Source organism: Typopeltis vanoorti, chromosome 21, assembly GCF_054136105.1.
Source record: "Typopeltis vanoorti isolate ZY-2024b chromosome 21, IOZ_Tvanoo_1.0, whole genome shotgun sequence".
NCBI lineage: Eukaryota > Metazoa > Arthropoda > Arachnida > Uropygi > Thelyphonidae > Typopeltis > Typopeltis vanoorti.
In genome coordinates this window covers 35,723,036-35,738,761 of record NC_143569.1, presented here as the reverse complement: position 1 = coordinate 35,738,761, position 15,726 = coordinate 35,723,036, and the positions used below count along the sequence as shown (strand labels likewise).

The window sequence follows — 15,726 nt, the reverse complement described above, 5'->3', positions numbered from 1 at the left end:
TACGTCATATTTAGAAAATGTTTAAATGTCATGGGAGCCGTGTTTAGGAATTTGTAGGGACGCTACTCCATCAATGGTAGGCTCTATAAAAGGATTTGTTACCCTTAAAAAGAAAATAAACCCAAATATTATATCAACGAACTGTTTTTTGTACAGAGAATCCCTAGTTTCAAAATATTACTGGCAACATTATAACCTGTACTAGACGAAGTTGTAAATATGGTAAATTACAACTAGTCCTTTAAAAGCATGCTTTTTAAAAAGACTTCATATCTATGGAAGCCAAGTACGAATCTTTGCTTTTGCACACTGAAATAAGATGGTTATCTAGGGGTAAAGTGCTATTTCGAATTTTAGAACTTAAGAATGAATTATTGCCTTTTTTATTCAAAATGAATGTATAGATGCTTTTGTAAAATGTCTTCAAAATGATATTTGGTGTGCTAAAATGGCATATTTAGCCGATATTTTTAATTACTTAAATAGCGTTAATACAAGTATCCAAGGGGAAAATGAAAATATTTTAACATCCACTGACAAATTGTCAGCTTTTCAGAAAAAAGTATCTATATCAGAAAAAAATACAGTAGATATGTTTCCTTCATCTCCATAATAAAAATGTCAAGGGAATTATTTCAGGTATAACATAACATTTGACAATATTGGAACAAAATATTTCAAGTTACTCTCCTTCCTTCAATACACACAATTATGAGTGGATACGAAATCCATTTGGCACATTAATACATCGAGTTGTGAATTTTCGTTACAAGAAGAAGAACAATTAGTTTCCTTATCAACTGATCGTACTCTAAAAATGAAATTTTCTCAAATAACGCTTGAGGAATTTTGGATTTTTGTCCAAGACGAATACCCAGCTCTTTCCACAAGGGCGCTGAAAATTTTGTTACAGTTTTCAACATCATATTTGTGTGAGCCAATATAAAAACTAAAAACCGTGAAAGACTTACTAAAATAAACAAAGAGATAAGGGTAGCTAATCTGCAAACGCCAAAAAGCTCAATTATTGCATTAAAATAATTTCCATTTTTATAAAAGGCAAGTTCACGCATATTTTTGTTGTTAGTTTTTTGGCCCTAATGTTTTTGGTGTTCCCCAAATTTTTCTTATAATCAAACGTGTTTCGTGACTTCGAAAAGGCTAAGAACCACTGCTCTATAGCCTTAATTTCTTCGGTATTAAATTCAAACCAAAAACATCTAAGCTAAATAAAAATGCATATTCTAAGATAAAGTCTTTTTTTAACTGCCATAATTATACGTGCCGCTGTCACACGTAACCATAAGTTCCTTATCCTTATAAGGACTGGCTTAAAGTGGCGAAGCAAGAATGCTTTTCATATTCCCCGTTATCTGTAGCGGACAGTGTAAGGATAAGGTTATTGAGCTATTATTAAAGCTCTGATCATGGCAGGAGGGTAACAGCAATAGCCGAGCCGCAGTTAGAGCTTCATTAGCTACAGCATTGCTATCCATTACCCTCCAAGGGTATTGGATTGAATGAATCACTCACCGCATCTCACGGTCGATTGATTCCTTCTTCGTAACCATAAGTTCTTATAAGGACTGGCTTAAAGGGGCGAAGCAAGAATGCTTTTCATATTCCCCGTTATCTGTAGAGGACAGTGTAGGGATAAAGTGTTATTGAGCAATTAAAGCTCTGATCATGGCAGGAGAGTAACAACAATAGCCGAGCCTCGGTTAGATCTTCATTGGCTACAGCATTGCCATCCATTACCCTCCAAGGGTATTGAATTGAATGAATCAATCACCGCATCTCACGGTCGAATTGATTCTCGCCTCCACCCGTAACCATAAGTTGTAATCTCTTCAACTATTTTAATTTTTCCGAATGTCGGAAAATAAATGGTGTTTAAACTTACTATTCACTTTAATTTTAATTTTTCTTTTCTATTCCAAATAAACTATAATGTAATATTTTGAAATAATACTACACTCAATTTTATGTTTATCTCTAGTAACAGTAAAATGAAATAATGACATTGAACCAGAATAGTGATTTCTCTTCACTAATGTAACTGATTTCTAATTCACTGGTTCAGCATTATAGTAATCTTCAAAAATCGGGAAACGAATATCTTTTCCAATAACAAATAGTAAAAGCATGAAGGAATTACATGATTGTAAATCTTGTAAGGTAAAAATCAAATTTAAGTACATTTGACTTCTCCATTTTTTAACCTTTTCTCGTTTCTCTATTAAAGACAAAATCGTATACGAGCTTTTATTAGCTAGAGAGCACTTCGTTTTAAAGCTTAGATGAACGTTTTACGGTCGAAGGAAACTAACTTACAGTGAAACGTTTTGAATTAATCCAATGCTTCTATAATGAACTATCTTCTCTTCTCTTCTTAAGTATTCTGAAAATGAGCAGGTTCTTCTCTTAGTAGCAAAATCTTAACTTCCACTCTCTTCTCTTTTGAGCCTTCTCTTCCAAGGTGTACCTGTCTCCATTCGCATGTCGTCTAGCATTGTTTTCCTAACTCTTCCTCTGGGACTTTTTCCGTTTATTTTTCCTTCGATGGCATCACTGATGATTCCATTTCCTCTCAGAATATGTCCAATCCAGTTTCCCTTTCTTCTTTTTACTCTTTAATAGGCTTCTTACTTCTTCTACTTTTTAAGACCTTTTCATTAATTATTTTATCTGTCCATTTGATTTTTTCCATCCTTCACCAAATCCACATCTCAAAGCTTTCCAAAATCTTTCCAAAGTACAACAAAGTTAATTTCTTCTTTCTTCAATGTACAAGTTTTATCTGCATAGAGGGCAACACTCCACACGTAACATTTTATTAGTATTTTCTTTAGGTTTCTATCCATTTTACTTCTGAATAAATTCCATTTTCTATTAAAGGCATCTCTTCCTATCGCTATTCTTGTTTTTATGTCACTTTTACATCTTCCATCACTGCTAATCACATGTCCTAGATATTTAAATATCTTTACTTGATTCAAATTTTCCCTATTTATTCTGATATCCATATTTGTCTCTTTCCTTTCTATTTTCATTACCTTTATTTTTCTTATGTTAGTTTTCATTCCATAATTGATCCGGGATTCCAGTAATCTGTTCAACAGATGTTGTAGTCCTGTTTCGGTATTTGATAATAATGCCTTGTCATCTGCGTATCGTATTACAAATATCTGTCTACCCCAATCTTTATTCCTTCTTCTGAGTTTTCCAGTGCTTCTTTTAACATTGCTTCGGAATACATGTTTAACAAAACTGGTGACAGAGAACAGCCTTGTCTTACTCTTCGTCCAATGATACCTGGTTCTGTTGTACCATATATGTCACCATGGCAGTTTGTCCCATATAGTGAGATAATTAGCCTTCTCTCTTTCCAATCTACACCTATCTTTTCCATTACGTCCATCATCTTATCCCATTTCACAAAGTCAAACGCTTTTTCAAAATCTACATAACAGATATTAACTTCTTTATTCACTTCCGGACTTCTTTCACTATGAACTATATCGAATAAAAAATAAATTTAGGGGAAAACAATTTTGTTTCACAACAACCTTCGTATTTTTAAGCGGTTAGAAAATAGCGAAGTACTTTTTTTTTTGGAAAATGAAAACTTGATATTAGTGTGAAACTGTTCTTGTTTTTATTTTCACAAAGTACCAAATATTCGAACCATCAATTTTATCCAGGGGAGGGATGACAATGCTTTTCACTAACGCTAGAAAGCTCTATTTAACAATGAACATAATTTAGTAGAGAAAAAAAATTAAAAGAAACCACAAGACTAATCTCCTGAGCTACGTAAACGATGCAGATAAGATAAAGCCTTCGATGCAAGAACTAATTCTTGTACAAAAAAAGGGACTTCGGTATATTTTTATAAAACATTATGTGGAATGGCTGGAATGAATTACAAACTCCTCTGCCACCAGTCTATTATGGTAATGACTTAAATAATTTGTTTTGATTTTTAGAGAGGTAGCATGTTGTTTTAAATTTAATTGAAAAGGTCATTAGCAGAAATTAAGTGACAATATTGGGAACTCATTAAGATTTTATTAAGCTCCTTAGTAATAATCTTCTATTTTCACAGTAAGTACACATTTTACAGACAAAAATTCTTTTCTCATGAGTAATTTATCCGGATTAAGGTTTTTTTAAATCGCTTCTGGAGAATTCTGTTTGAAAAATAAAAATAAAATTGAAATAAATCTCTAAATAGATACTTTTTGGGATTCACAATAAGGAAAAATAGATACTGGTTGCTTCTCTTTTAACGAAATAGCATATAATACATTGGAGACAATGCGATTTTGAAATGTTGAATTTAATGGAAGATAATGTGATCAAGAAGGGAAAAAAAGGGAAAACCTTCTGATGTCTTTTCTAACAACTGGAGATTTTAATCCTTATTAGGAAAACTGGATGAAACTGTAAGAAAAATGTTTATATACAATTATATTCCTTATGCTAAAATCTCTATAAACTCGAACTTAGTTCATACAAATATGAATTCATTTATTATATTGACACATAAAATTACATAATATCAAAATTAAGAAAATATAAGTTTAACTTATTAAATAATCAATTAATTATTTTCGTTAAAGGTTATAACATTAAAATGAAAATAAGTATCAATTTTAATAGTAATATTAATACAACAAAGTTAATAATGTCATCATAAAAGAACATTTTAAAAGAACAAGTTGCTAAATGAAAGTGATGTACATGAGGTCTCGAACCATACAAACGCGATATTGCAGATTCGATGCCATCCGGTAGAAGTTCCAGACCCACACCGGTGCAGTCAATGGTGATATCGATACATATACAGCGTTCTTCTGCTGTTGAGCACTGGAAAGCTGCAGGCGAAAAGAAAAAGGTAGGTTTTTATTATGTATTTCTTTTGAATTAATTTATTATTACATTAAAAAATGAGGAATAAGTTAAATTATGGCCTAACTGCCAACAGCACATACCTTAATAATTAATTCATGATAAACTTATGGCTTACCAAGTAGTACATTACCAAAGTATAACGATGAAATGATTTAATTTGACATTAGTAATATAATTAAAGTATAATATTATGGATGCATCCATATTTTATAGCAAAATATAGAAAAAAAGAAGATGTGACTTTCAAACTTTACCAGAGAGTTTATCTTTGTGGCATGCAAACGTCGGCTGGATGTTATATTCTCATAGGCACTCATAAAAAGAAATTTAAATGTTTTTAAATGTATCCTTTTAAAATTTTAATTTTTTATATCTGGCTATAAAATATAGATGGATCTATAACATTCTAAATTTTAATGCTACATCTTACTCATGACTTTATGACATAAGTAAATAAATAAATTACATCCTAACCAACCATATACTTATTCTCTATGAACAATTTGAAGGATACTATTGTTTACGAGGCGACTAAAATGGGTATCCAGGGAGGGAAATGGATGGCAATGCTGTAGCCAATGAAGTTTTAACTGAGGCTCGGATTGCTGTTACCCTCCTGAGCCACAAAAAAAAAAAAAAAAAAAAAAAAAAACGAAAGAAAAGAAAACGATTAGGTATAATTCTCAGTGAAGGTTCATTATATATAACAGTCTACGATTTCTACATATTTGTAAAACTATTACCAATCATATGTGAGCAATTTTCGGACAACTTAAATGTTATCTGAAAATTGAGAATAATAATAAAGAGATTTTATTTTGAAATAAAAAATACGTTCTTGAAGATAGATTTGGAAACCTAAATGTGTCATTTTTAATAAACAAAGTAAGACTTATTTTAGTCTCTACAGGTACGTTTTTAAAAAGATAAAATATTAATTATATCATAATTTACAGAAATTAATATTATTATTTATAATACATATAAATAAAATATATATTTGTCTCATATTAATATTTCGCATTTATATCAACTTAGAACAATTTAGATTTGTAAGTGAAGTTGTAAATGCTATCATTAGTAACAGAGTAAGTACAATGCGTTTTGAAAATAAATGAAAAGGGAAGCACTTCGGCAATTGTTGCCTGTAGTTGATTAATGAAGCAAGCCAACAAGTCAAGTTTTCGTTTCTAGGTTTCTCTCTGAGTTTTCATAGGACGATACTTCAAAAGGCAATCAGTCGCATTAACTATTGACTAGTATTGTGTAATCGGTTAAGAATCATTTATCATCCTTTATGGTCATACTTACGACATCCTTCTTCATCACTCCAGGAGTATAGACAGTCGACTTTCCCATCGCACACCAACGATTTGTGGATGCAGTGACTATCGGTACACTTCACCTGATTGCGTTGGCAAGTCCAAGATTCTAAGAAATGTAACAACAGAAAAATGTTAGTTGTATCCTTGGAAGTCTGAGTTATCTATTTTAAAAGCCTGCATGTATGAGTTTCCTTAGCGGGAACCCATATTGGATATAAATATAATAAAGTGGAGAAAAGGTATGCAAGGCGGTCAGGAGTCACCACTTAGAACGATTAAAGAGTTTTCTAACGATTTAAGTTGGGGATGAAAAACTGCTATTTTCTAAAGTATAGTAACCATAACGGATGGGGGAATTGGGACCAGTTTCCCAATTTTTTTCCAATAAGGCAAGTTTAACGTTTATTTTATTTTGTCCCTGTATGAACTGAACCAACGGACGTCTAACAATGAACATTTGCGTACACCCCATTATGACAATAAGAAGTTGTAGTTCCAAAGTATTTATAACCGATAATACTTCAGAACATGAAAAGTTCTTTGTTTGCGTCTTATCAGTGTTTACATATAATCCAAGTATTGCGCATACGAATATTATAATCTCCAGATCTTGAAGCCAAATTTTGCACGACATCTATGGCCATACAATCGTTTATGTTTATATTTAAAGTTTTGTTTTAAATTACTTTATTTCCCCGGTTTTGTGTGTATCACTATAACTATTTATTATACTGGTATAGGGAATTTCTTTTGTTTTCGTCCTCCACGTTCTTTTTTAAATTTTATTCAGAGTGAAATCCATTTACTCCAGCCTGCTACTAATCTAAAATGAAATAAGTATTTAAACGCCGATGGCTATTTATTATACCGACGTGATTAGTCAGTGGTTAGAATTTCAGTAACCGAAGTGAGACTAGCAGTGTTTATTAGATGCTTGAAGTTGCTATGAAAGTTTCATGTTCATTCTCGATAGCAACTTCTCCGTTTACGGTATTTTTATGTGACTCCAAAGTTACTGTTTCATGTGAGACTCCCATTTAAAAGTGCTCTTATGCAGTGTGCAAACAATTTGTAGCATCAGCAAGAAATCAATCAAAGATATATATGTTTAATATTCAAATATCAACAGAGAAATCAAAAACAACGGTAATTGCAAAAGAACTATACAGATGTAAATTAGAACTAAACAGAAAATTACCGGAACAAGTAATGAAACTTAAATACCTAGGAATAATTGTGAACGGTGAAAACATAACACAGGATGAAGTAAAAGAACAATCCATGGAGGCTAATAAATTATCAGGATGTCTAAATTGAATAATATGGAAAAATAAAGATGCAACAAAAGAAACAAAGTAGGCCGACCAACATTGACTTATGCATGTGAAACAAGAATATGAAAATACAGGATATAAATAAAACATGTGAAATGAAAACATTAAGAAAAATAGTCAACAAAAAAATGTGACAGAATAAAAAATGAAAAGATTTATGAAGAATGTCAATTACCGCTCATAAATGCATGGATAAAAAAGAGAGATTGTAATGGAATCAACATGTTTAATGTGGACCCCAAAGGAATAATTAGCCTGTCTAGAGACTGGAAACTAAATACGAAAAGACCAGTTGGTAGGCCAAATAAGCAAATAGACAGTCTGCCTACATTGATGTGCTGAAGGTGCAACAAGCTGAAGCTAAAAGAAAGAAGAAAAAGGCAAAATGACAAAATACGTGAATAACAAATGTAGACGAAGTTCGTTATGAGCGCAACTAATTCTATGTGGCCACGCATTTCATAATTTTATATGCAATCATTTTCATTCTTTCAATTCCTTTTATTATACGTGAAACTTTCATTTAATCCTCCAGAATATCTTTGTCGTACAGTCCGTGATGCTAAATAAAAAAATATAAAAAAAGCAGCACTAAATATTTGACAGTATGTGTTCGGTTATCCAGATATAACTAATTAACTTTAGTGTCTCCAATTAGGCTTCAGTTACACTGGAATTGATTGCGATGTTACTTTAAAACTTTCATTGAAGTCAGGAATAATTAATTAAAAGAAACACACGTATTAACCACAGTGGAATTATTTAATTGTAAATATTTTAAAACGACCACATTCGTCTTTTTAAACTGCATAAATGTGGTCTCTCTCAACACGGAATTGAAAATCCAAGCCATGGGATCCATTGGGAAAAGTCCAAACTTTTACATAGATCTTTATATAACAGATTTTCAGCTGAAGAAGATGTCCCACTTTATTTTCATGGCGGTAACAAGTTTTTCTCTCCGGGAAAATTGGATTATCTGTCAGCACATAACCCAACCGAAAATGCATGCAGTTGCCTAATAGCTTTATATGGGTATTTTAATATGGGACTAAAGCGTAATAACTATCTAGACAGGAGTTTGAGAGTATATGAAAGTTATTCAGCTGTTCAGCACATCCCCCTGTAAAACTGTAGAAGAAGACGATGTTGATTCTGTAATAAAACAAGATTTTTTCCCATCTTCGTTTCTGTATTAGACTCAACGGCTTACGGTCAAGTATCTTGACTTCTTATAAATCTAATACTGGTTGGTCAAGATGGGGAAGTTATCATGTTCACAATGTCTATTGAAAATCCATGGTGAAGTTTTTCTTGTGTTCTAAATGGAATTTGGACTAAGCTCTTTCCAAACAATTCATAGGACGCCTCTTTCTTTTGTTTCTTTTAATAGGGGAAATGTTTACTTTAATTTTATAAAAGTAAAATTATAAATAAATAAAACTTTACTTACCACAATCTTTTAAGTTGAATTTATCTGCGCATCCTCCTCTTCCTCCATCGTAATAGCAACGAGCAGACTTTGGCACACATTGTCCATTCGAACACTTGAAACTGTCTTCAGAACACAAACCAGTAGTATTTCCTAATAATAATAATAGTAGTAATAATAATAAAGGTGAAATTAATCATTTCACCTCCTTAAATGATTAAAACCTACTTTAGCAACAAATCTTAACTCCCTCATAACATTTAAAATTTTAATTTATCACATTTATATTTAATTATTTCAGAATTTCTTGTTTTCCACAGCACAGTGAAATATTCTAGCGAAATTTCCTGACTGTATCAGTAAATTGTAATAATTTAATAACTAATAATCTTTATTATTTATCATTAGGATTATAATCACTTTCTAATTTTGTATTATCATTAACTATGTTAGCCAATTAATAATCACTGTATTCAATTGCATATTATGATTTTAGCTTAGTGTATTTTAGCGTATAACTGCAATAAAATTTAATCTAATACTTTCCGATCCAATTTCCACTCATCATTAACAGTCCTTATAAGGACTGGCTTAAAGGGGCGAAGCAAGAATGCTTTTCATCTGCCCCGTTATCTGTAGAGGGCAGTGTAGGGATAAGGTGTTATTGAGCTATTAAAGCTCTGATCATGGCAGGAGAGTAACAGCAATAGCCGAGCCTCAGTTAGAACTTTACTGGCTACAGCATTGCCATCCATTACCCTCCAAGGGTATTGGATTGATTGGATTGAATGAATCAATCACCGCATCTCACGGTCGATTGATATCCGAACCTCATCATTAACATAAGCAGAAATTATCTCAAATATTAATTTATTTAAAAAACGTTTTGGTTTATTTAAATTTGTAGGCAGTGTTTAAGAAATTCAATACAGATTTCATTTTTATTTTTATACTGAACGTTAAAATTTATTGACAATCCTTTTTTATAATAAAATAACATTTATATGTAAATTGTATTAAATATTAGACAAAGAGAGATATCATTGTAAATGAGCAAATATTTAAATATCATGAAGTTCTATAAAATACATCATTTTTCGAAGTATAACTTACCACAAGACTGTTCATCAGAACTATCCAGACAGTCTGGTCTGAAGTCACACCACCAATGTTCTGGTATGCATTGACCATTTTTACACTTTCTGTAGCCATCTGAGCATTCGTGTTCACCTGTAGAGTAATAAGACATCAAATTCCTGTCATAGCAAATATCAGCGTGGTAGTCATAGACTCTCTATTTAGAGAAAAGATGTTACTTACTGCATGTCATTTCGTCGCTCTTATCCCTGCAGTGAAAATACCCGTCACATCTATTTTCCAAAGGAACGCATTGGCCATTCCTGCACCGGAAGTCGTTCTCGAAACACTGAGCTATGTCTGAAACGAACGAAGGATTTCAAGCATGTAAAGTATTTTAAGCAGAAGGGATGTTATTACTGTAGCATTAACAAAATGAAGTGCAATAACAACACATATACATATACTGTGTTGTAATTTTATAAATATAAGTAAAATAATATATAAATTATATAATTTAAATATAGTTTAAATATATAATTTAATATATATAAACAAATTTATATATAAAATATATAAATTTGTATATATAATATATATATACGAATTACAATTTCTATTGTAATTTATAATTACAACAGAAATTGTAATTATAAATTATATAAAATCATATAATTATATAATATATAATTATATATATATATATAAATATATAATATCATTTCTATATATTTCTATAAATAACAATATATGAGATAATATCCTTAATTTTTTTATATTTTCCATAAAAACAATGTAAACTAAACATAACATCCATGAAAGTTTTAATTAATAATAAAAATGCTATAATAATTACAGAATATAATTATAATCAGAAATGCAAAATTACTCTATTAACAATGGGTATATACGTGTGTATGTAAAAAAAATTATGTATAATTATAAATTAAAATAGAAACAATTATATAATATAATTTCTATATATTATATATAGAAATAATATATTTCTAGTATATAATTTCTAATAATATAATAATAACATATTTCTAATAATATAATTTCTATAAATAACAATAGGAAAGACATAATATCCTTCAATTTTACTATTTTCTATAAAAATAATGTAAACTAAATAGAGCACCAATGAAATGTTTCTATAATTAATAATAAAAAAATCTATAATAATTACAGATTATAATTATAACCAGAAGTATAATAATATAATAATTAAAAATATAAGCTATGATTATAATACGTATAAGGCAACTGAAATTAATTATAATAAAAATTCTGTTATAATTAATTATAAAAGAATTTTTATATAAATAAACAAAACATAAAATTTGTGAAAAAAAAACATATACTGTATATATATATAGCTCAGTCAGTATAGACGAAGCCGTTTGGTTGGAATGACCTGCGTTCGATTCTCGTCAGTGACGTGAGGAACCTTTACCTGGTCTCTTTTGACGAAAGTGAGTTAACCTGTCACATACGGATGTAGGTTTTTCTTTTACCCGGAAACTCAGGTTTTTCTTCCCCTAGAACAAGCAAACCGGCCCGGTGAACACACACATCTACAGACATAGGACACACCGAGAGGCATAGGGCTCACCGCAAGGTAAAAGAGAAGGGAAGGAATAACAGATATATAAATTGCAAATACAAATTGTAAAACATGAAAATGCAATTCCGTGAGAAACACGGAAATGATCAGGGACTGGACATTACGAGAAAGTGTTTTTTTTTTTTTCGGTCAATGTGAATCTATCTTCAGTTTGCTTTCTTTTCGGATATCAATGATGTCATGTATTATCACAACAAGTGAATCAAGACCTGCATTCGATTTATTTATTTTCATTTCTACGATATATTTTTGCAAAGCATCGAATGATTTTGTGCGCTTATTTCCAACTAATATTATCCGATTTTCAAGCAAATCGAAATAACTCGATGAACTTGAATAAATATTCCAAATAATTTTTTTTTTTTTTAATTTAAAATTATTCAACTAGTGCTGAGTTCCGGACAAAATAAACAGTCTTTCCACCGAAAGACTGGTTGAAATCCTATTTTGTCACAAAAAAAGTAACACTTTTTAGTAAAATGTTTAAATCCTACTGATGTCACATTTCTAATAATTTTCAGAACAGGTTATTTTTACCATCTTGTGTGATACTGTCTCATTGGTCTGAAATGGCACAAAAGCTCTGCTTTGTGTTTATACTAAACACGACCTTGGTTTAACTAGTAGATATAATTTCCACAATCCAGAAAACAGGCTACGAGTCAGAATCCATTTAGGAAAAATAAAAAAAAATAAAATAAAAAAAAGATTCATGTTTGTCTCAAAAAAAAAGCGTTTTCAGATTATTTAACCCTTATTATCTGTTGTACTTATTGTAAAAAAAAGTAAAACAAAAATGCAATTGCTAGATACAAAAATAAACAAATAAAATATGCCTGAACCTCAGTTGAATATTACAAAAATAAAGTTTACAGGAAGAATAAAATAAAACAAAACAACAACAAACAAACAAACAAACAAACAAACAAAAACGTTCACTTTGTAGACTTGTTTTGTCTATGTTCAGTTTTGTAGCTTCATTATAATAGGTAAATAGGATTATAATATAAATACTTTAGTGACATTAACTTATGGATACCAAAGAGAAAGAAGCACATACTACATCCAACTTCATCGAGTCCTCCTGTGCAATCAAAGGCAAAATTACAATGAGCAGACTCTGGTAAACAGCGACCATCAGGACACCACCAGTGCAGATCCAGTTTTAGACACTGATCTTCCTCCGGTATATCTAAATAATAAATAAATTTACATTAATTATTTCTATGGTAATAACAATACTGTTAGCAATCTTCGTCAAAATGAAACATCTGTTATAGGCCAAGAGTCGATTTGTGCAATCGTTAATTCAATGTTACTTTGTCTTAGCCGCAATGCTCGAATGCGAAGTTTATAAAGTATATCTCACTATTCATTTTCGTAAATACTTTTTTGTGTTTAGGTTATATATTGATATGATATTCATGTTATTCTTTATTTTGCTTTGTAACAGTAGCGAGAAACAGGATTAAACAGAATACAGATAGCATTTACACAGATTTACTCTGTTGTTAAGTATAATACCTGATCCCTGAATATCACACACGTGTTCATCTAAACATCAGTATGCAGACCACATTATTTATTAGATAAATAACCGCTGAAATATAGAAATCTAAGACTACCACATACTTGTATATTATTTCAAAAAAAAAAAAAAACATTTGGAAATGACAACCAGTTGACGCTACTGCATTTAATACAGAAGTTTTCCGCTAGGTGGCAGAGTAAAATCTGCCAAGCCATTCAGAATTTTATGCCGAAAATGACGTCGTGGACTGATACGTTGTTAAATGAAGAAGGGATCGGTGTTAGTTATCTGAAATTCTCACAGCATCGGAAAATTGCAGATTCCAGAGGACAATGTTTGAGCTCATTAGAACTAATAATAATAATAATAATAATAATAATAATAACAATATTTTTAATGTCAATTTTTTTATCTTTATTATATGTCTAATAAATTACATACGTATACATACAATTTAATTAGACATGCAATTTATGTAATACATATAATACTCATATTTATATAATACATACAATTTAATATAATTACATACAATTTAAGAGATAATACTACAATTTTTCACATGTGGTTCAATCCAGATTCTAATTTATCTCATACTTTGTACAGTATGCAAGTCATATAGTTCAACAGTTCGTGTGTTATTAGCAGTAATAACAATTTTTGTAATAGTTTACGATCAGTTATAGTTCAGTTACTCAGGATAGATTACACGATCATCTATCTATCTCTCTCTATATATATATTTCCGTACAAAGTGGTTGGAAAATATCTTATTTAAATTGCATAGGTAAAGATATTAACAATGCGTCTTACACATTGTTAATATCTTTACTAATCTTTGATAATATCATTGTTAATAAATGCTTTTTCACATATTTACAATGATTCACTTTTTATTAAATCGATTATAACATTTACTTGTTTCTTTGGGTGGTATTTCTGATTTCTTCCTCGAAGTTTTGTAGAACTTATCTGAGGAAGATAATAGATGGCGGTGGTTTCGTGCTTTAGTTTCTATACCCGTCGCAAGCCACGTGTTGATATTGTTTGTAGGTAGGCGCTTAGAAGACTACTACTGCTTGTGCAAGGTTTAACCTTTTTGCAAGTGTGGTTGGATTTGGGTATTGTATGTTTGCGTCCGTGTAATGGTGTTTTTTGAGAGGGGTTTGCTATAGGTTTGGGTGTGTGACTGAGAGAGAGAGAGGGGATGGGGATTTCTTTAACTTAACGTTCAAAAGGGATGTGTAGTAACTTTATAAAAATAGCTATAATAATTTCAACTTAAATTAAATCTTATTTTTCCGAGAACATTTTTGAAACAATCTGTTATATTTAACATATTGTTTTATAAACGATAAAAATATTTAAAAATAAATAGTTTTTAGAGAAATACAAACGGACTTTATGATATCTTGTTGTTAACGGCATTGACAGAAAAATAAATTCCGTGAAGGAATAACAAACAAAGTTTATAATAGTTTTTCTATTATTAAAATTATTGTTCTTATTAACTGAAAACTTTTAGAGTAAGCAAATTTAAATGGATGGTTTGCTAAAGATATTTAACCTGATCAGATGTTTTATCAGACAAACCAAACTGCTACAAAATGCACTCATGTCAAATTACCAGAGAATAATTAGTATCCTCGAAATGTATTTTGCATTTTCTAACAGAGCAACCAATTTCGGAACTACATTACAGTATAATGAACGTTAGAAAGATTAACAGGTGCTATTAATGCAGAATTAATGAGCTTATCACTCAGTTCAGGTAAGGCAAACAGTTTGGTTCCTGCTAACGACAATAAACAAATCGTATTAGCTTGCTGCGCTAATCAGAAGGCATTGACACCCACCAATAGTTATGCATGATATTTAGTTTTAAATCGATGATAATTAGCTTAGCAGATGGCAGAAATCCTTTGCGAAATGTGGAGGAGGGTTTCCAGATTTTAAGGTTAGCCAAGGAAAATGCATTAAGTCTGTCAAGAAAAGGATATTTAGGGTATCTAAAGGGAGGTTACAACTACTAGTTAATGACTGACCTCAGTATGTGGTTCAGCAATATCATGCTGTTCCAGTAATGTGATTAGTCTGCTGATTGATGCTCTAATAATTAAGTTGGAGAAATTCTCCTAATAAATATTATCAACAGAAGTTTTGTTTCGAACTGTCTAACTGATTAGCTTAACTCACACTGACAGATTTGTTATTGACATGTGCGTGTGTGTGTGTATGGGGGGGGTAGATGCAACTTATTGAGCCACCTACTTGGATGATATTAATCCGTTCTCGTAAAAATTAATGTCTTTTCCCAAACAACATCCAAGAACCGCTACCTTAGTATAACTTTACTAAAAATCACCAGACAAAGTGCGACCTCACAAACAGCAGCATTTATGAAGATATATATGTTACTGCTAATCGTGATATGAGCACACAAACCTTTGCTAAGTAAACAGAAATACTCTCTGGGTAATAGT

At 30.8% G+C, this 15,726-nt stretch overlaps 1 protein-coding gene across 1 annotated transcript in view; it reads right to left on the bottom strand.

Moving 5' to 3' along the window:
• Positions 1–15,726, bottom strand: part of LOC150094740 (uncharacterized) — a 138,939-nt gene that overhangs the window by 51,640 nt on the left and 71,573 nt on the right. Inside the window, exons 6-9 of the mRNA XM_090411655.1 lie at positions 12,773–12,904; positions 10,122–10,238; positions 9,030–9,161; positions 8,087–8,138 (exon numbers count right to left, since the gene is read on the bottom strand). Coding sequence (XP_090267781.1) covers positions 8,087–8,138; positions 9,030–9,161; positions 10,122–10,238; positions 12,773–12,904 — 433 coding nt within the window. The remainder of the gene's footprint in view (positions 1–8,086; positions 8,139–9,029; positions 9,162–10,121; positions 10,239–12,772; positions 12,905–15,726) is intronic.